Source organism: Trachurus trachurus (assembly GCF_905171665.1).
Source record: "Trachurus trachurus genome assembly, chromosome: 12".
Lineage (NCBI taxonomy): Eukaryota > Metazoa > Chordata > Actinopteri > Carangiformes > Carangidae > Trachurus > Trachurus trachurus.
In genome coordinates this window covers 2,290,493-2,312,476 of record NC_139908.1, presented here as the reverse complement: position 1 = coordinate 2,312,476, position 21,984 = coordinate 2,290,493, and the positions used below count along the sequence as shown (strand labels likewise).

The following is a 21,984-nucleotide window of genomic DNA, read 5'->3' as shown; positions in this document are numbered from 1 at the left end:
CGTCCGTCCACAACATATCGCTTTTTTCTTGTTTTTTCACTCTCTCTTTCACTCGTTTAAAACCTGCAGCAGCAACATCATTAAATTGACTGACACCTGGAGGCTTTTTTCTTTTACACATCTGTAACTTCTGCATCTTTTATGACTGTGTCCAGAAAAATACAATAAAAAAAACTACAAAAAGATCAAACAGAGCGCGATTGGCTGACTGAGAGCAGATTTCAAAATAAAACGCTCAAGAAAAACCAAGGTGCTTTTTTGTGACATCACAAAGTCACAGAAGGAGAAAAAGATGCAAAGCTGCAGCATCACTGACATTAAACACATTTCATGTTGTAATTCAAGAAGCCTAACTCTGATGATGATGGTGATGAAGGATTAAAGTGTAGAGACTCTACATGTATGTGTGTGTGTGTGTGTGTGTGTGTGTGTGTGTGTGTGTGTGTGTGTGTGTGTGTGTGTGTGTGTGTGTGTGTGTGTGTGTGTGTGTGTGTGTGTGTGTGTGTGTGTGTGTGTGAGTACTTTGCTGTCTGCAGTGTGAATGTAAACAACAGCTTTAATCAAACATCAGCGTGAAAGCAGAAGAAGTGCTCAGCTGAGGAGGGAGCAGATCAATACTTAGACTTTTATTGCGATAAACACACACACACACACACACACTCTGTCTCTGAGTGTGTGTGTGTGTGTGTCTCAGTGTGTGTGTGTGTTCCCTGCTCAGATCTGACCGGATGGTTTTTAAAACACGGAAAGTTTCAGCAGCAGCAGAGGAAACGTTTCCACCGTCGTTACGAGCAGTCGATCAAGAAATCTGGTACACACATGATGAAACACACACACACACACACACACACACACACACTTCCTGTCTGTGTGAGGTGTGCCAAGCTGTTGCAAATGGCAGGAAACTCCACGAGGTAGAAACTCAACAAAGAAACCATGGTAATAAAAGAGAGTGAGGACAGAGAGGACGTTCCATCGTAAGTGGAGTAAGTCCAGTTCACACACCGTGATGTTGAGTAAGGAGATCAGGAGGAGGAGGAGGAGGAGGAGGAGGAGCAGGAGGAGGAGGAGGAGGAGGAGGAGGAGGAGCAGGAGGAGGAGGAGGAGGAGGAGGAGTCAGCCTTACACACCTGACCCCTCCTGGACTTTCTCCCCTGATGAAGCTGCTTTCACTAACGAGTGTCAGCAAACAGAGGGTTAATTTAATCAGATGCTCCACGTTTTGTAATCTAACTGATGCTTGTCTATCGTCATCTTCAAATGTGGTAATATTCACTTGTAACTAATTAAATCTTGGTGATTGTGTTAGGGTTAGGACCTGTTTTTAGGTTTTTAATGCATCAAAGTACCACATAAATTTGTTTATTGCATTAAGGCTTTTTCACTTTGTCAGGAACCTCTATTTAAACTAAATAAAACAAAAACGTTTCGTAACCCTTTAGTAATTTACATACCACTAATTACATGATCATGTCAAGAAATAACAATTAATTATGTGATAATGTCAAGAAATAGCCTAGAAATAACAGTCAGTTTCATAGAAATGTCATGTTTTTCATAAGGTAATAGATTACACATGCTTTTCATGCTTCAATTTTTGGGGAAAGACCAGAATTTTTCTCCACCAAGTCGTTGCAATTGGCCGTTATTTCTGTGCTACTTCTACGCAATCAATCGTTATTTCTTGGCGATATTTCTTGACATTACTGTAATATGAAATTGACCGTTATTTCTAGGCTATTTCTAGATATTATGACGTAATTAGTGGCCTGTAAATACAAGGGTTACCAAACATTATTTTTCACAATGCTCTGGTTAAAATTATGACATTTGTGTTGTTTCAGTCAGTTTCAACTCAGTTGTAATGATAAGATCAATAGTTAGAGTTAAAACTGAAATAGTTTAAAACCAACCTTTTCATGGATAAGGTATAGTCTAACAACGTAACCAAGAGATGAGAAACAAATAATTGTTTTAGTTTGTTTGACAGCTGATTAAGACTCGGGTCAGAACCGACCTTAACACAAGAGATGGCAGCAGAAAGTTAACACAAGACGAAGGTTGAGGTCAAAGGTCAGCAGCAACATGGCCTAATCAAACATGATGAAAGTGAAAGTGAACTCTCTTGGCCTTGAATTCCTTCAAATTCTGCACAAAGGTTCATTTAACTCAAGGGTGGAGGTCAAAGGTCAAGTTCATGGTGAACAACAATAATAATAGTAAAATTTAAGTAACACCTTGAAGGAACTTATTCAAATTTTCAAATTGTTCACTTTGAACCAATTAAATTTGACTTTTTGGTGGCTGAAGGTCAAAGGTCAAGAACGTGGTGGCCTCACAACACATGGTTTTGGCCTTGTGGAAGCGGTTTTTCAGTAACACATTGAAGAAACTTCTTTAGATTTACTTAAGATGTTCATTACATTCATTCATAACATTTAGGTGGCTTAAGGTCAGAGGTCAAAGGTCAAAGGTCACCATGACCTCATAAAACATGATTATGAGCCTTATAGATACTGTATGATATCTAGAGAAGACAATCCCTTTAATTCTGGTACGAACGTTTGAGGACGACCTGATGAGACGTTACGTTGTTGGCCAGAGGTCGGAGGTCGTGAGAGGTTTGGAGAAAGAGACTGAGAGACAGAAATAAGAGGAAACAAGCAGCGTGAAGTTATGAAACCGTGACAGTCACGTAGAATATAATGAGTCGTGCTTCAGTGAAGCAGTGGAGCAAGTTCACATCGGCTCAGGAGGTTTCACTTCTCATCACAGTGATTGATGCTGACTTCACAGCACCAGCCCGTCTTAACTCTCACTACATCTACTCACGCTGGCCGGTGGTGAATGGGGGAGACAAAGAGCCTGTCCAAATTCTCCTCCTAGCCCTAAATATTTGCCCTAACCCTATATTTTGCGCGTTCACGTGTAGGGGTAGGGTGTCCCATTACTCTAGGGAGCAAGGGGAAGTGCGATTTTGCCCTTAAAATCAGCCCTCAAAATGTAGTGAGGTCCGATGCTTAAAACGAAGTGGAAGATGAAATTACCCGTTGTCACGCTCGATCGCCGTTTAGACAAATCTGAAATGCCTGAAGAAACATTACTATTTCTCTCTGTGTGTGTTTTGTGTCGCCATGTGTTGTATTTATTGGGGGAATCACGGTGTCGCATCAGTGGCTGCAGCTGACAGGGACAGCTAACGGCGGCAGCAAAGCTAACGGCGGTAGCTAAGCTAACGGCAGTAGCTAAGCTAACAGCAGGACGTCAGCTGTTAAAACCCTCCCGTTGTGGGACACGACATGAAACTACTCCAGTTAGCTCAGTCATGTTGGAACTCAGATATCCGCTGGAGAAAACATTTTTTCATGGAGTGTTTATTAAGTCACTGAGTTATTAAAGTTAAACAGGTAGCTAACCGTTAGCCTGGCTAATCTATGATAACCATGACTAATTACAAACAAACACAGCCAACGCAACAGGCAACACAACAGCTGGAACCGCCGACATTTTTCCTGAATGAAAATAGTAGCACGCTCCACCGGTATAATTGTAAACATGTGACGTATGTCATCACGTTCGCTACGTTCACTACACTAGTGGTGTCCCGTTTCCATAGGGAAAGATTTTCAGCCACTTTCCCTCAACGAGGGGAATTTACGGTTGAGGGCACTCAAAACCAAGTGGAAGTTTTAAGGGGGAGAAATGGGACAGGGCCAAAGAGTCGACGGTCCCAAAAAGGCCCCAACACGAACAACCCCCCAGTTCCCAGCTGAGTCAGAGAGAAGCCACTGGATCCAGAACCAAGCTGCTTAACTTAACGGAGGATTAACCATCGTGTGGCGTTAAATCAGGAAGCAGAGCAGAGAGCTGAGAATAGCCTCAGATCACCGACAATCCCATCAGCACTTATTTTAGTGTTTACACACACACATACACACGCAGACACACACACTTCAAGGCTTTAGTCCTTTTGTCCACCAGGAAACGAGCTCCAACAGAGCGATACCTCCCGTCTCTGACTGATCGGTTCAGTCTTTATTCAAATCAGATCAATAACTCAACATTGACGGCTTTGAACTGAGGTTTGGATCAAGGAGCTCGTGTCAGATTTACATCTACAATGTTCCTCCAACGTGTCGGGCCAATCAGCCGTGACATTAATAAAACATCTGACTCGTTCATATCGATAGTCTGGTCTCAGAGTTAAGTCTGAATCATTTGTCATTATCTAATAAAGCTCAATTGCAAAAAGAAATACACAGATTGGTCAAAAAATGTAACATTTTGTCTGAGAAAAGACTCCAGTGATTCTCAATCCTACATTTCCCATAAGACACCTCTTCTACAGAACCTGACATTGGAGCCAAACTACCAGGTAAACACCCATGTGAGCTTTGTAAATGGAGCCGCAAGCGAATCCTGCAACAGCTGTGAGGAGCTGGAACCAAGCAGATGTTGGTAACCCTTTAATTTACAGGCCGTTAATTACGTGGTAATGTCAAGAAATAGCCAAGAAATAACGATTAATTACGTGATAAGGTCAAGAAATAGCCTAGAAATAACAATTAATTGCATTATAATGTCAAGAAATAGCCTAGAAATAACAATTAATTGCGTTATGTCAAGAAACATGTGATTGAATGATTAATTGTGTTATAATCTCTATAATTAGCCTAGAAATAACGGCCAATTTCATAGTAATGTTGAGAAATATAGCCAAGAAATAACGATTGATTGCGTAGAAATAGCCTTTCCCAAAAAAATGAAAGCATGAAAATCATGTGTAATCATTTGCCTTTATGAAAAACATGACATTACTATGAAATTTACTGTTATTTCTAGGTTATTTCTTGACATTATCACGTAATTAACGGCCTGTAAATCTGTAAGTCTGTGTGTTTGTGCTGAAAAGCTGTCGATCGATGATCAAAAATCCATTTTCTTTCAAACGACTAATCAATAACTGAGGGAGCGGGGTGTCACATTAGAGGAGAGCAGCATCAGTGAGAGCTGTAACATGAATCTCCTTCCTGTCTCCTCAACATGACGCTGGACCCTCGGGGGCCCGTTACCATCAGAGCAGCTGCCGATACGACGCAGCAGCAGCAGCAGCAGCAGCAGCAGCAGCAGCAGCAGATCGATACTGTAAATAAAAGGCTGCAGCAGCACCACCACCTCACACTCTCTCTGCACCGCGGCCAGGGCCGTTGTATAGGGGAGAAAGGTGATGATAACTCTAGGGGCCCAGCGCCCAGTGGGGCCCATAAAAAACCCCAGTAGTCTAATCTTTGTATGACTGATTTATTCTGCGTAAGACCCTGACTAATACTCATAGTACACTGTAAAAACACAACATCTTTCCAAGAATATTTGTCTTATTTCTTGTCCAAATGTCTCATTTCTAGTCAAAACTAATCTCTTTCCACTTAAAATAAGACTCATTACCTAAAAATGTACTTGTTTTTAGATCATTTTCACTTAAATTCACAATAAATAGAAAAATCTGCCAGTGAAAGTACGTTTTTTGTGCTTGTAATAAGGAAGAAAAACTTGCTCCACGATCAGATTTTTTCTACTTATTCCAAGTGAAAATCTGCTTGAAAGAAGTAAAAAGTGTCTAAAAACAAGCTACTTTTAATATGATGTGTCTTATTTTAAGTCGAATGAGATTTGTTTTGACTAGAAATGACATTTTGACTAGAAATAAGACAAATATTCTTGCTAAGATACTTGAGTTTTTGCAGTGTAATGCTGCATTAGCATCAAAACAAATAAGGCTAAATAAAAAACGATAATACATACGTAGTCAAAGAAAAAAAAAGGAAAAGTTAGGGGGAGGGGCCCACTTTAGTATTCTTTAAGGGGGCCCAGAATTCTTAGCAACGGCCCTGACCGCGGCTACAATGAAAGAACACGAGCTGTGAAAAGCTGCAAAATGTGTGACTTCTTTACAACTGTATAAGAGAAAAAAGGAAGCACATGTGGTCAGTCAGTCATCCCAGAATGCACCTCTTCTCTCTCTCTCTCTCTCTCTGCTGGCTGTGGTTTTGGCTGCAGACTGATCTCACTGATCTCACTGATCTCACCGTTTCCTGTCGATTTAACCCTAACCCACTGATGTTAGTGTAGTAGCTACGGGAGCTCAGCAGGTGTTTGATACAGAAATAACAGAGGAGAATACAGGGCAAAGTTCAACACGTTATACGCTAAAGTTCCCTCTTTGTAGGTGAAAGCTGTTGAATCTCTTTGGTTTTGGTTGTTTTATATGAATTAATATGAAGAGGAAAAAGAAAAAACCCATAAAACGAAACTAAATCTATAAATACAATTCTATATAACACCATCTTTACTAGTACAGATTTAGTCATTTAAAATGCTTTCTTTAGTTTATTTTCTTCTGATATAAAGTTGAATGTAATTGACTTTGGGTGCGAGTGTCTGTCACTTCTCATTTGTTTCATTTTCACATCACATATCAAACATATCCTCTGGCTATATGACAATTTATGTTTGTAACATAGTAAATACAAGTCGGTTTATCAATATCCAAATTAATTGACACTAATACTTCAGTAAAGGCTATAGTCGAATCATTAAATGCATGATTTTTATTCTATTTCTAACTTTTTTTTTTTTTTTTTTAAAGAAATTGAATATACTGTATGTTCATATATTACATTAGTGCTGAGAAACTCGTCACCATCCAACCAAACTACATTTTTCCTATAATATTATGTGAGTTCTAACTGTGAGTACGTAACTTAAAGCCAGTTTTTATTAACTGAACATGTCGTACATGTCCTGACTGTCATTTAAAACTGCGTCCTCATTGGCTGAGACAGGACATTGTGTAAAACAGGACATGAACACGTTAAGAGGCTGTAACGCTGCAGTATCAGGGTCAGAGGAGACTTTATGGACTTCCTCATAACATGACCGACTGAGGGAGGGGCTGTTCTTCCTCTCATTCATACGAAGGTCGACCGTTGCACCAGAGGAATTAAACAACGTTCACAAAACAAAATACATGTGCAGTAAAGATCTGAGTGGTGACGTTACTATTCTACACTGCAAAAACTCAAAATCTTACCAAGAATATTTGTCTTATTTCTAGTCAAAATGTCATTTCTAGTAAAAACAAATCTCATTCTACTTAAAATAAGACTCATCGCATAAAAAGCAGCTTGTTTTTAGACACTTTTTACTTCTTTCAAGCAGATTATCACTTGAAATAAGTAGAAAAATCTGACTTTTCACTGCTTTCACTGGCAGATTTTTCTACTTATTTCAAGTGAAAATTAGTTTGAAACAAATGAAAATGATCTAAAAACAAGTTGATTTTTAGGTGATGAGTCTTATTTTAAGTGGAAAGAGATTAGTTTTGACTAGAAATGAGACATTTTGACAAGAAATAAGACAAATATTCTGGGAAAGATTTTGAGTTTTTGCAGTGTACTAACTTTTGGACTCAAATGTCTTTACTGATTTGGGAATTTCATAAAGTTTTGATCACTATTACTGAAAGTATTGCTATATCCTTAAATGTTGAATGTAGCAATAAGTAAGTTAATACTGTAATGAAATTGCTGTCTGTAAATTTCACATCTATGAAGCCAGATTTCTCCAGATTTGCCACATGAAACTTTGTTTTATGTGGAACTTCAATCTTTCTGTCTGTAAAAGCTGTAAAATCATAAAAGAGCTTTCAAGACACCCAGTCTTATGGAAAATATAGTGGTCTGTATTAAAATGTTTCTCCATTTTAGCATATATATCTATTTATGTATTCTTTCTTTATTGATTAAAAGTATCTTTATGCATCCTGATACATTGTATTTCTTTATTTTATTGCTTTTTGTGTGATATTTATGAGGCACTCCCTCTACTTCACTGTTGTTTCATGTTTGTATAATGTCATATTTCTTTGTATAACATCTTTAACATGATAATAAAGTCTGTTCAGGCTCTGGCTCTGGACTGTTTGTCTCTATAGACCAGTGCTGTGATTGACTGGTGGTTAGACAAGTGGATGGATGGATGAGTTTCTCAGGAGGACTCGGCCGTTCCGTCACATCGACTTCCTGACTGAACGTAAACAAACTAGAGGACAGGGAGAGTTATGGTCTCTCTACCTTGTGAAGCAGCAGTGAAACGCTGCCGGCTGCAGAGTGAGAGCTGCACAGATGTCTGAGTGTGTGACAGTCAGGAGGGAACAGAAACAGAAACCTGACGGCTGAGTAGACACGTTTAAAGGGATAGTTCACCCAAAATTGAAATTTCACTCATTCATTATCTCCTCCCCCTCATGTGGACTAAGGGTTGGGAGAAGTTTCAGAGTCCTCCGTGGCTTCTCTGAGTTACAGGGGGTCTCGGCGTAGCAGTGCATGTCCATATAACAGTTGCAAATGGATACCAACTGTCTTCGTAACAAAAAGACACACCAAAAAACATCCAGATACCTCCATGCTGCTCGTATGTAATGTCTGTCTTGTATTGAAGCCCTGAAATGCGAAATTCGAAGCTCCTCTTCCCAGTTCGTCAAATTTGGACGAAATATCGGGGCTTCAATACAAGACAGACATTACATACGAGCAGCATGGAGGTATTTGGATGTTTTTTGGTGTGTCTTTTTGTTACGAAGACAGTTGGTATCCATTTGCAACCGTCATATGGACATGCACTGCTACGCCGAGACCCCCTGTAACTCAGAGAAGCCACGGAGGACTCTGAAACTTCTCCCAGCCCTTAGTCCACATGAGGGGGAGGAGATAATGAGTGAAATTACAATTTTGGGTGAACTATCCCTTTAACGCCACAGTGAACCCCTGGAGGGAGACCCCACCAACACACACACACACTTCACAAACCCACAGAGAGCCCCACCTGTCACCTGTTCATGCACCAACCAAACTGCAGCTTCACCACCACTCGGCTCAGAGTTGAGGAACCTACAGGACCTGGATCAATGACCTGATCAGATATCTGACTAAGTAATCAATAATCAATAAACACTGTTTCTCAGGTTATTATGTCATTATCAGCCTGACCCTCACAGTCTGGGTCACACACACACACACACACACAGGCGAGAGTTGACCCAGTCAGGTCTGAGCTGCTGAGAAAGCCAGAGGGAAACCCGTCAATCAATCAATCAGTCAACCAGGTCACGATCCTGCTGCATCACGTTTAATTCATCATCTAATCTACAGACACGGCCTCTGTCTCGGTACAGCGTGTTCCTTAGTTTGGACAGTTTGGTTCAATAGATGTTTATCAATGTTATGTTAGTCGATCAATAGGAATATATTTTTAAAGTTTTTGGTGTATCTGTAGTTCAATTTGGGAAAAAAAAAAAAAATCTTCCCTACATGCAGATCTAATATATTCACATGTACTGAATTCCCTTGTCTGTGCATTTGAAGTAAAAACAAACAAAAAACTAATTAGAAATTGGAACAAGTTTGTCTACCTTCTACAAATATATGTTTCTGTTGTAGATTATATGTTTTCATGTAAATATATCCATCCCATATCCTGCCAGTTTAGGTTGATATTAAGTTAACATAAAAGGATAAACTGTGTAAATGTGAGAATAATAACCCACTTACTGGTGATAAGACATACAGGCACATATACTGTATGTAATATGGGTTAATGTCAAGTGGTGTATAGTATTCTTTCATAAAACTGTGACTATGTAAAGGAAAATAAATGTGGACTCAAATGTGGAATAAATATAATTCACTTTTGCAATGCAACACTGTGTTTCTTGACAAATTTGACATCATTTGTCAAATTATTTAGGTGTTTTTAGGATCAGTCCTGCTCAGTTTTGCCAAAATGCATTAAAATTTAAATATAGAAACACAGCAAAGTACACTTAAAAAGTCCACTGTAGGTGGATCAAATATTGAATATTGATCGTTCTTTTGTTTTCAGGGGCATTCAGTCTTACCATTGTTAAAAAATGGTTCAAATCTAATTTCAAATGACATAAAACCCACTACAAATTGTACATTGGAACAAATCTGATGCTTTTAAAAACCATTTTCTCTAAAGATATTTTTGAATTGCTCATCTTGCTAAGCTTTATTTATCTCTGACCCATATTGCCCTATAGGCTATGTCCATAGGCTATATGGGACATGAAGCTATTTGACATCATATAGGCTAATATAAAATTAAAAGCCCTCAGAAGTTGTAAATCATAAATTATTACTTGTATATGAACATAATGATGACTGATGGTGATAATAGCTCACCGACAGCAGCCGTCCACATGTGGAAACGAGGGAGAAGGAGTCATCGCAGGAGCCTGAGCCGCGGAGCAGCGTCAACCCTCGGATCACTAACCGGGACTCCACCGGGGCTTCGCTCAGGATGAGATCCAGGGTCGAGCGGTGCAAAGCGGGGAGACAGAGACGAGGAGAGCCGGTGGAAGGTGGAGGAGGAGGAGGAGGAGGACGGAGGGGAGCGTTTTCAAAACAAGAGCCGCTACGGTGGAGACATGACGCGGGGAGAGACCGAGGTGAGACCGCAGCAGCAGGTGGATGAACTCCTGTAACCTCCGCAGACAGAGTAACTTAGGTGTTCAGGATGAATGAGAGGAGGAGGAGGAGCTGGTGGTTCCAACTTAATCCTCCTCCTCCAGTGAAGTAAGTAAAGCCTCAATGGTAAGCTATAACGTTAGTGGAAACCGTTAGGTCACAGACAGATTTAAAGTTTAGAGTTTAGAGTTTATTTATTTAGCACACAAATTTCAATGGTGCAAGGAGGGAAAGAAGCCGGTTGGCTTGTACATAAATTCCACCCCTAAGCCTATTCGGGTGTATTTTGGGCATATTCCATTAGTGTATTGCTCATTTGCATATTCAAATTCATTTTCCAAGAAACTTGTAATACAAAAAATGTTACTTTTAATGTCTACTTTCATTGTGTAAGGTAGGAGTAAAGGAAAAAAAGAAGCCTATTCGGGTGTATTTTGGGCATATTTGATTAGTGTAAGGCTCATTTGCATATTCAAATTAATTTTCAAAGAAACTTGTAATACAAAAAATGTTACATTTCATGGATACTTTCATTGTGTAAAGTTTCATTGTGATAGGAGTAAAGGGAAAAAATTGCCCCATTGGGGTATTGTTGTCAGCACCATAGACTTTATACAGTAAATAATGATGTGAATTAAACGTATTTCACCAACTAGGATTTCTTAGGACTTTTAGTATGTTGTTCTGGACACCTCATAGAAATGATGTATGGTGAAAAACCTTCTGTGACAATTAGTCTGTCGTAAAACGCTATTTTGCCTGGGCTACTATAACAAATTACAGCAAGACAAATTTCAATGGCTAACAAATAAACATAGAAAAAAAGGAGATAAAGTGCATACATAATCAATGTTATATGAGCAAAATGAACCGAAATGAGAAAAAAATTAAGAGATAAAGTGCAAAGTGATTCAGTAACAAATAGAGACAATAGAGATAAGGTACAAAAAAAAATTAATTAATCATTAATAATTTTTAAGTCAGCACCGTTTCCTAAAATATAAGAGAGTAGAAGAGTCGAAATTAAATGGGAAAATAATCTGACACCGCCGCTACTGAACATATTTAAATTTTAAAAAAGAAAAAGAAAAAAAAACAGTTTATTAAAGCAGATATCAGTGGAATGTTTTTGTTAATATAAGTCCTAAATAGTCCTATTTTCCGTCAGCAATCACTTACATGAAGTATTTCAGCCTAAACACGAGTCTCTCCGTCACTCTGCTCTGCTGTAACCCGAGGAGAAAATTTTCCTTGTGGGATACAAGTGTTATCCAATGAGGAGAGAGAACGGCATGAAGGGCTGTGTGTGCAGCCAAGGGATGCGCGTGAATGTGGTGACGTAGCACGAGGACCAATTGATGCCTGACAAGGGCGGGGGCTGCTAACTCATGGTGCGTTCAAAGAAACTCGTACTTTGTGTTTTTCCTTCCTGTGAAGTCATACCAGTTCGATCTGGTACGAGTTCACGGGTCGGAAGTTACGAGTGGCCGTTATAGGGAACTTTCACAGACAACAGGATGGTAAAAACACGAGCTACGGGTTACCTGGAACGCTACCAAGTCGTAGTTGTGACTTGAAGCTGTAACTTACGGTTTCAAAAGCCTGCCTTGAACGCAGCATTAGCCGAAACGGCCGTGAAGCTGATATCTGCTTTAAGTCTAAAAAACGATAATATTTTGTTGTCCCTTCTTCCGGCAACAAACGTGATCTCGCGTGTGTGACGCATGGACGTATGACGTCGCGTCTAATCTCGCGCTTGTTTACGTGATTCTCTCCCGCAAATATCTAAAGTTATCTAAGAAACGCCCAATTTCGTTCATTTCCCTGTGAACACTCGATAATAACTTTTATAAACTGATAGGCAAGATACATAGGAACTCTGTAGGGCTGGGACGATATGCTTTTCTCCCGATTCAATTCTTCCACGATTTTTTGGATGGCGATTCGATTTAAATTGCAATTCTACGATATTGCCGATTCTCTCGATTTTTAGTCTTTAGCATTTTTAATATTTATCTGCACACAAATACTGTAAAAGCCTATACATTAACATACTCCATTATAAAGTGAACTTAAACCCTTTTCAAAACCTGGACTCTCTGTATGTAAAAAAGGCTAACAAATGCACATTGCACAATATTTTAAAAAAAATGTCAAAAAAAAAAATTCAAAAAAAAAAAAAGATTTAAAAATCGTCCAAAAAGATATCGCGATATTTATGTGAATCGATTTTTTCTCCCACCTCTAGAACTCTGGCTCCATTATATGGAGTAATACACACACATTCATCCTTGAGCTGTGGGACTCTACTTCCCAGCACATAATTAAGGAAAAGTTGAACTACAACTCCTAGCGTCCATTTCAGGCAGGATTTTCTGATTATCTGGCTGGCTGTGGATGTTATTCAGCTGCTTCGGGCATCGGCTCCTGTCACCAACAAATACCAAGAGGCATTTTGAAGTTGCAACTGCTGTGATTTCTGCCCTTTGACTGTCTCCTTCTCCATGGCAACAGCAGCCGAGGCTCATGGGTATTCTATTATTTAGACATGTCAACATTACAGATGAAATGTGACTTTTTCAGAAAGCAAGAAACCAACCAATAAGGGAGCCCTGTATCTTGATGAGGATATTATTATTATTATTATATATTATAAATTCTCATAATAGGAAATGTAAAATTTAATGAGACTCGTTGAAGCAGATGACACGTTGGAAAAAGTCATTAAATCTTAATTATTATGCTTAATTATGTGCCTCGATAAAACAAAAACACTTCGACTCAACACACAGTGAGTGGACGACTGATATCCTCAGTAGTGGAGTTGAGGGGGGGTGAGGGGGGATGGCATCCCCCCTGAAATAAAAACGATCAAAATCATCCCCCCTGAAAAAATGCCATCCCCCCTCTCCATCCCTCCCCTTGTTACATTAAATGTTGGACATATAACTTTTTAACGGTGTGTCAATTTCTTTTTATCTATTGATAGTTGATTTCATTAAAAAACATTTGCACAAATCAAGCCTATATCCACTTTTCCATGTTGATAAAAGTATTAAAATGATAATTCAAGGGACATTTAGGCTATAATAGATAAAAATGTGCGATTAATTTGCGATTAATCGCGAGTTAAGTATGACATTCATGAGATTAATCGGGATTAAATATTTTAATAGATTGACAGCCCTAATTATTTCATCATTAGAGAGTTGAATAAAAGAAATAATACAATCTGAGGGCACAAATAAAAAAAATTCAAATAAACTTGGCTTGATTTGATTTGAGAGGATTAAGAAGTCTTATTTTCAGTGTTTTGTTTTGAAATCGAATTTACATTAATTACCCCCCCGTTTTTGGTGGTGAAAAAAATTGACCATTCCCCCTGAATTTTTTTTACAACTGGACTACTGGATATTCTCCCTCAGGTAACACTGCAGGAGCTGACACACAAACACAAACACACACCGACAAACAGCTCCTGACATTATCACCTTCACTGTCTCTGAGTTTATTTGCCTTCAAGCACATGAGCAGTTTGTTTTCCTTTAATCAGCCCCTTCACACAGTGAAAAATCAATAAGTGAAACATCTTCATCAGCCTATCAGACGATCAATAACCTATGATCAGTGGTGGACAGTAACGGAGTAAATTTACTTGAGTACTGTATTTAAAGCAGAAGTAAGTGATATTTTTGTGTTAATATAAGTCTTAAATAGTTATATCTTCCGACAGCAATCACTTCTATAGAGTGTTTGGTCTGAAACACGGGTCTGTCAGTCACTCTGCTCTGCTCTGAGTCGAGGAGAAAACTTTTCTCGTATCCTACAAGTTTTATCCAATGAGAGAGAACGGCATAAAGGGGCAGTCCTCTCTGTGTGTGCAGCCAAGGGATGCGCCGTGAATGTGGTGATGTAGGGACGAGGACCAATAGATCCATGACGAGGGCGGGGGCTGCTAACTCCATCGGCTGACAAGAAGTTATGGTGCGTTCAAGACAACCCGTAACTTGTGTTTTTCCGACCTGTGAAGTCGTACCAGTTCGATCTGGTACGACTTCACGGGTCAGAAGTTACGAGTGGCCGTTATAGTGACTTTCACAGGTAAAACAGGTCGGAAAAACACGAGTGGGTTGCCTGGAACGCTACAAAGTCGTAAGTCGTGACTTGAAGCTGTAATTTACGGTTTCAAAAGCCTGCCTGGAACGCAGCATAGCCAAAACGACCGGACCACTTACTTCTGCTTTAAGTACCTTTAAAAGCAAGTACTTTTTTACTCTTACTAGAGTAACATGTGGACTGAGCTACTTTTACTTGTAACGGAGTAAATTTTGACCAGTAGTATTTGTACTCTTACTCAAGTACTGGGGTCGAGTACTCTGTCCATCTCTGCCTATGATCAGTGTGTACTAACAACCTACAGGTCTGAGGTCTGTCTCTGCTGCTGCTTCCAAACTGTCCGCAGACAGAAAACCAGAAACTCTAATTTAATTCCTCTAATCTTCCAGTCATTCAGGCCGTTACCACGTTTCCCGGAGGCGTCCTGAACGCCTCCTTCTCTTCCCGGGAAGTCGTTCTTGGTGAAGAACTTTATCAGTTTGAAGCTGCAGGACCTCTTGAAGACCCCCCAACCCCCCCCCAACTCAGAAACCTGCACCTCCAAAAAAGGCGTCGCCACACTGTGGTTTATTTTTAACCCGTTACTTAAGGCCAAAACTCTCCACAGGAAGTATTGTTGCTCATGCTCAGTCATGATCAATAGATACAAACAAGTCACTTTCAGTATCATGACTTTGCAGAATGAAACTGTTCATTAAAGAGGAACTATGCAGGATTTGTCCCTTAACTCCCAGCTTCAGAGTACTAGTGCTGGTTAAAGGGATATTTCAACATTTTGTCAAATTGGCCCATTGCCCATAATCCCTATAGTCATAGCAGTAGGTTCGTTACCTTTAATTGTCGGTGCAAGCTATTTTTAGAACGGCGGAGCAGAGCCGTGAGCTGCTCAGAGCTACGCTACGGAGGCTCATGGGATTTCTTGGTTTCCCTCATTAAACTCATCAAATACACAATTCAACAACTCCACAACGCTCTGGTGGACAAGTTGTGAGCTGCACATTCACCACGCTATGAGATAATAACACAACGTTACCACACAGAGTTGTTTTAGAGGGAAATAAAGAGACTGTTGATGAAAAACTGTCCCTGAAGGCAACGTGCATGAGCGGTTTTGCATGAATTTCCCTCTAAAACAACCCACACACAAAAATAACACTAAAACAGTCCTCTAACCTTTAGTAACCTCTTCTTCTTCACTCTATTTTAGCGTCTGTGACCTTTTCTGGTCTGAGATCAACATGATGAATGACGATTGTGTGTCTTCTCAGAGTCAATAAACATTGAGCTTTATTGAAGAAGCTTCAGGTCCCAACCAGAACCTCCAGGTCTGGTTGTATCGAGCGTCGTTCCCACTGTGGAGCTTCGTAGGGAGGTGAGGGTGGAACGAACAACATGACTGATGCTTCACTGATAACACACGGGTTTAATTCACTGTTTATGTCCTGGTTTTGTTTTTTATGAGATAATAACACAACGTTACCACACAGAGTTGTTCTAGAGGTAAATTCATGCAAAACCGCTGATGCACGTTGCCTTCAGGGACAGTTTTTCATCAACAGTCTCTGTATTTCCCTCTAAAACAACTCTGTGTGGTAACGTTGTGTTATTATCTCATAGTGTGGTGAATGTGCAGCTCACAACTTGTCCATCAGAGCGTTGTGGAGTTGTTGGATTGTGTATTTGATGAGTTTGATGAGGGAAACCAAGAAATCCCATGAGCCTCCGTAGCGTAGCTCTGAGCAGCTCACGGCTCTGCTCCGCCGTTCTAAAAACAGCTTGCACCGACAATTAAAGGTAATGAACTTACTGCTATGACTATAGGGATTATGGCAATGGGCCAATTTGCCAAAATGTTGAACTATTCCTGTAAGGATGAACCAGTTAGACTTTGGTGACCAGAGGGCGAAGATCGAGGTCACAGTGACCTCACAAACTACAGTTTTGGCCTTGTAGATGGTGATAATTCTGTAAAGTTTCACAGAACTTCTTCAAATCTGGTACGACATTTGGTACAAACGTTCACTTGGACTCAAGGAAGAAGAGCTGGTTAGAGTTTGGTGGCTTAAGGTCAGAGGTCAAGGTCACAGTGAGCTCATAAAACATCATTTTGGCTCTTGTCATGCAGAGTCCTTTAAGGGAATCTGTTCAACTGCGGCACAAATGTAAACTTCAAGTCAAGGAAGAGCTGATCAGATTTCATTGTGACATTTCAATACAGTTGAATAACCACAACAAATATGACAAAAATGTCCAATACATTGTTCAAACTTTCACTGAGTCTGTATCAACAGGAAGTAACTGGATCTAGTCTGAGCGGCGGAGGGATACGACCACGAAGAAAAGGAGGTGGGTCTACTTTTTTGGTCAAATCATCACCACATGTAAACTAGAAGTGAGTTTAATCTGTTGTTTCTCTCTGGCATCGTGCCCCAGCCGTCCTGGCACCGTGCACGTGGTCGTTATTGTTCCCGTCTGTGCTGCTGGACTCGTCCCATCAACATCAACCACAGTCACATCCAGTTGTTTCCAGCTGTGAACTGAACAGCTCCACTCCACCATTTTCTCTCTGTTCCTCCACGACTCAGTAAAACGACGTATCCGAGTATTTAACGACACAATTACATTTCCTCAGATTAATACAGAGAATGGAACTGAACTGTCTGGGACATAGTGTTATTATCTCCTGTGCCTTAAGGCAGACAGACACCCCATAATTTCATGCCTCCTAACGCTGTTATTCTGAATTTAAGCGTTTTGCACACTGAATCTATCAGGATTGAACAGTTTTCTGCAGGTGGAGGTGGATGAGCAGCAGCTGCTTCACCATGTTGGTTTAGTTCCAGTTGGTTTTCTGATCTCCCTGCAGCTATAGATCCCTGCTGCTCTAACTACAACTTACTGCATCTTCTATACTGAATATAATATTCACTGTGTTCAGTTTATTAGGAACACGTCAGTAAAACTAACTGTATTCCTGCAGAAAGTCCTCTGTTGTTGTTGAGTTTTTCTTTGTTCAGTTTTTGTTTTGAGTCGGAGTTCAGAGCTGCTGGATCGTGTTACACAGACGGGGAGGAGGAGCTGAGACCGTTCAGTTCTCCGTGCCCCAAGCAACAAGGTATATGAGTCCAACGCCCCCCTACCCCTCCCCCTAGCAAGACCTTTATCCAGGAATGGCTACCAGACTTTTCAACCAGCCAATTAAAACCAGCGTCAATAGTAGTGACTGTTTTCTGTCTCATGCAGCAGCAGCAGCAGCAGCAGCAGCAGCCGCATGGTTGTGTCTGTTTCCCTGTGAACAACCACAGTCCTGCTGCTGTTAAAACCCTGTAAAAACACTGCATGCATGGGCCTTGAAAGTTGTTAACTGGGTCCAGAGGTCTGGTGGTGTGGTGTTTCCTTCCTGGTTTCAGCTTTTCACTGTTTCACAGCCTCGTAAACTTGAAAATCCTTTTAACTCAGGGACACAGCAGCACGATTGATGCAGAATGCAGAAACTTCTGGGCTGTATAAGCGACTTTGGTAGATCAATGGATCTCTAGACTGATGCATTAGACTGCACAGACCTATCTATCTATCTATCTATCTATCTATCTATCTATCTATCTATCTATCTATCTATCTATCTATCTATCTATCTATCTATCTATCTACACTGCAAAAACTCAAAATCTTTCCAAGAATATTTGTCTTATTTCTTGTCAAAATGTCTCATTTCTAGTCAAAACTAATCACTTAAAATAAGACTCATCACCTAAAAATTAACTTGTTTTTAGATCATTTTCACTTGTTTCAAACAAATTTTCACTCGAAATAAGTAGAAAAATCTGCCAGTGAAGCAAGTTTTTTTGTGCTTGTAATAAGAAAGAAAAACTTGCTCCACTATCAGATTATTTTAAGTGAAAATATGCTTGAAAGATGTAAAATCTACTTTTAATGTGATGAGTCTTATTTTAAGTAGAATGAGATGATGAGTAGAATGATGATCTATCTATCTATCTATCTATCTATCTATCTATCTATCTATCTATCTATCAGGTTACCCACTGCAACAAACCAATAAAGTGTCCTATTATCATGCACTCCACCTTTTCTCCACGTGTGCATGAACAGACAGGTGTTGTATACCTATGAAAAGACATTGATTAATCACATTTCTCTGTGTTTTACTCACCGGTTGCTCATCTTTTCTCTCCAGCTGATGTGTTTCTGTCTCTGCTGCTGCAGCTGCTGCAGCTGTTACCGGCTGCAGCGGCAGCTCGGCCAGCCGCTCCAGACACGCAGAGCCCAGCGAGGAGCTCTTGTGGTGGGACTGCACCAGATGAGCCAGCGTGGGTTTGTTGGGGCTGGAGGACTTGTTCTTAGAGGAGGAGGACTGCGGTTTCTCCCGGCCGCTCCCCGCCGCTGCTGCCGCTTTGCCGCAGAGCAGAGGCTCCTTCTCCTCTCCGTCCACCTGACAGGAGGAGGAGGAGGAGGAGAAGAGCAGGTCTGGCTGAGAGGAGGAGATCACCCGGTCCAGGACTTCGCTCTCCTTCCGCTTCATCCTCTTGAACATCCACAAGCCGCGCTCCTTCTTGTCCTGGTCCTGGTCCGGGTCTCTGGAGCCCAGCTTGGGGCTGAGCAGCGGCTTGGCGCGGGCTTGGAGCTGCTTCCACATCGTGTTGTGTTGTTGTTCATTCTGCTCCGCGTCGCCTCGCTCCATTCCCCGGCTCAGCTCGGCTCCTGGTCCTGGTCCTCTGCAGCTACTGATCCACCGAAAGCAACAGAAAAACTTACGCAACCTGTGTCTCTCCGCCGCTCCGCCGCATCACGCCGAGAGATGCGCGTTAATAAAGACACCGTGCGCCCGTGTGCGTGCGTGTCGGCTCGGCTGCACGACGGACACACACTCTCACTCACACTCGGCTCGGAAATATTTACAGCACCAAGCAGGCAGGAAGAAGACCGCAGGCCAGGGCCGCGCTCCAGCTTTTAGGCTGCCCCCTCCCAGCACGGTGCCCCACCCCCCTACCCCCCCACAGATATGTAGATCTGAACCGGTGCCAGTTTGGCATCACATCACTGGTACAGAGAGCTGCATCAGTCTGGTAGCAGCTCGAGCCAGGAGAACATTATATAAGAATATAGGCTATAATTTAATGTCTTATGTATAAGGTCAGATTTAATATTACATTAGTCACTGAGCCTATAGAAACCGTCCATATGTGACAGGCTTTTATTTAGAACGAATCTTATGTTCAGCAAAGATGAAAATCTTCTCCATTGTTACTGTTTAAAAGAGTCAGAACAGAAGGAAAGAGACGGATCCAGAGCAGCATCATTTACAAGTTTAATCAGCACTCATTCAACTTCTAATAAATAAGAAGTTTAAAGGGACAACGAGGAGTTTCTATTCGGTTATAAAAAAAAGTCTCACGTTAATGTGGATGAATCTCCGCTACCCACACTTGTTAATGGCTCCATTTTTGATGAATAGGCCTATATCGTTTTGTCTCTATCGGTAGGCTATTTTGTTATTTTAATTAGGCTAGTGGCGGAAATGCTGGGCGAGCCGACCAGCGTTTCCTTACTTTCGGCGATCGTGGGCTTTGAGAGGTTTTGTAGCCTATAGATTCACAAAAACTTGTTGCAGAAGATAGAAACCGTCCCAGAGACCCAGCTTTTATTAACTCAGACCTGCAGCCAGACCCGGCCCAGTCGGCTACAGGAGACCAGAGTCTGTTTGAAACTTTGAGGCTTTTATTTCAGAATTTACAATAGAGGCCTAATCACTTCACCATGATTTTTTACATTAGTTAAGCATTATTAAATACTGAATTCTTCATTTATAACGCATGAATAGGCTTCTCATTATAAACTATAGTGCTTATCAATGATGAGTAAAACATGTAGGCCTAACTGTTTAATTGCATCTATGAGTAGCCTAGGCTATTCTTGTGTTATAAAAATAATGAATTCAGCATTGCTTAATAGTGTAGGCTACTTATTATAAAGTAGGCTACCACATGGGCCTATAGGCTATAAATAAATAGAAACAAATGGATAGGGTTAGTAGGCTATTATTAGAAAAGGTTAGCATGCTAACACTGTGTTGTTAATCCGCCTTGTTTTACCAGAGCTGTAGCCTAACGTTGTTTGGATTAGATTTTAACTTGGAGACAAACTGGACAAACAAAGAGGTTAAATTAGCTTGTTTAGCGCTGCCGCTAACTTCCCCAGGACAATGTAAACAAACATCAAACTAGCAGAACAGACGGTGTTTATCTTGTTCTTCCCACTTTGCCAACGGTGCATGAACGCAGCTTTAAAACTTGTCAAACATTATTAGCGTGTTTGTTAGCATTGTCACTGTGAGACACTGTGTTAGGATGTTGACTTTATTTAGCTCTGAGCCTGATTAGAGAAGCTGTAGCACATTTATCATTTAAAGTGACTTCATGTTGCTGAGTGAAGAAGTGAAACATTAGGCTAAGTAATGAAAAGCAGAATTCATTAGCAGCTATTTATGCCTCATTCTCCTGTAATCCACATTTATAATTGCACTAATTAATAATTTCATCATAACCATGGATTATCTTCCCCTGGGCATTCATTCATTCATTCATTCATTCATTCATTCATTCATTCATTCATTTTCTATACCACCTATCCTGCACTAGGGTCACGGGTGAGCTGGAGCCTATCTCAGCTGACTTCGGGCAGTCACAGTAATTTAACACAATAATATCATCTAGATCTACCTCATTTTGTGCAACTTCCTGTAGAATACTCTGTTTTCTTTTAATTTATTTATTCAAACACTTAATATTTAAATAGCCTAGGGCATAGGATTTTTGTATTTATCAGGTCATGTAGCCTATATTCTGCTGTTTTTCTTTTAATCTATTTAATTCTCTGAGTGCACCTTAGGCCTATAGCAGTTGCTTTAAAAAGAAAATTGTTATCCAGGTGACTGTACAATGACAATAAAGCTCTTAAATCTTGATCAACATATATTATAAAGTGGCTGCTTGAACATAAACACAACTCGGTTAGTGAATAAACTGTTGTTTGCTAATAAATTAGCCACACAGACTTGACTCAACAACAACATTGTGTTTAGTTCAGTTCTGCTGCCGCCAAGTGGTTAGAATAAAAAATCAATACAGATTTAAATCAGTGGTTTTATTGACAGAATTCATTGTCGGGGGCCAAAGTTGACTATAAAAAACTGTCTTTGACGGCTCAGTCACCTTCAAGTGCTTCTGTTAAATAAAGTGTTTGTGTTATTTTGGAGGAAAAAGTGCAAATACATTAATTCAGGACAGTTTTCATTTAGAAAAAC

The 21,984-nt window shown here is 40.4% G+C and overlaps 1 protein-coding gene across 1 annotated transcript in view; it reads right to left on the bottom strand.

The window, feature by feature from the left end:
* The window catches only part of mctp1b (multiple C2 domains, transmembrane 1b), a gene marked incomplete at its 5' end in the record, with an annotated part of 42,293 nt that extends 22,976 nt beyond the window's left edge, over window positions 1–19,317 (bottom strand). The window contains one exon of the mRNA XM_083983625.1: window positions 18,835–19,317. Coding sequence (XP_083839751.1) covers window positions 18,835–19,317 — 483 coding nt within the window. The remainder of the gene's footprint in view (window positions 1–18,834) is intronic.
* Between the last annotated feature and the right edge of the window lie 2,667 nt (window positions 19,318–21,984).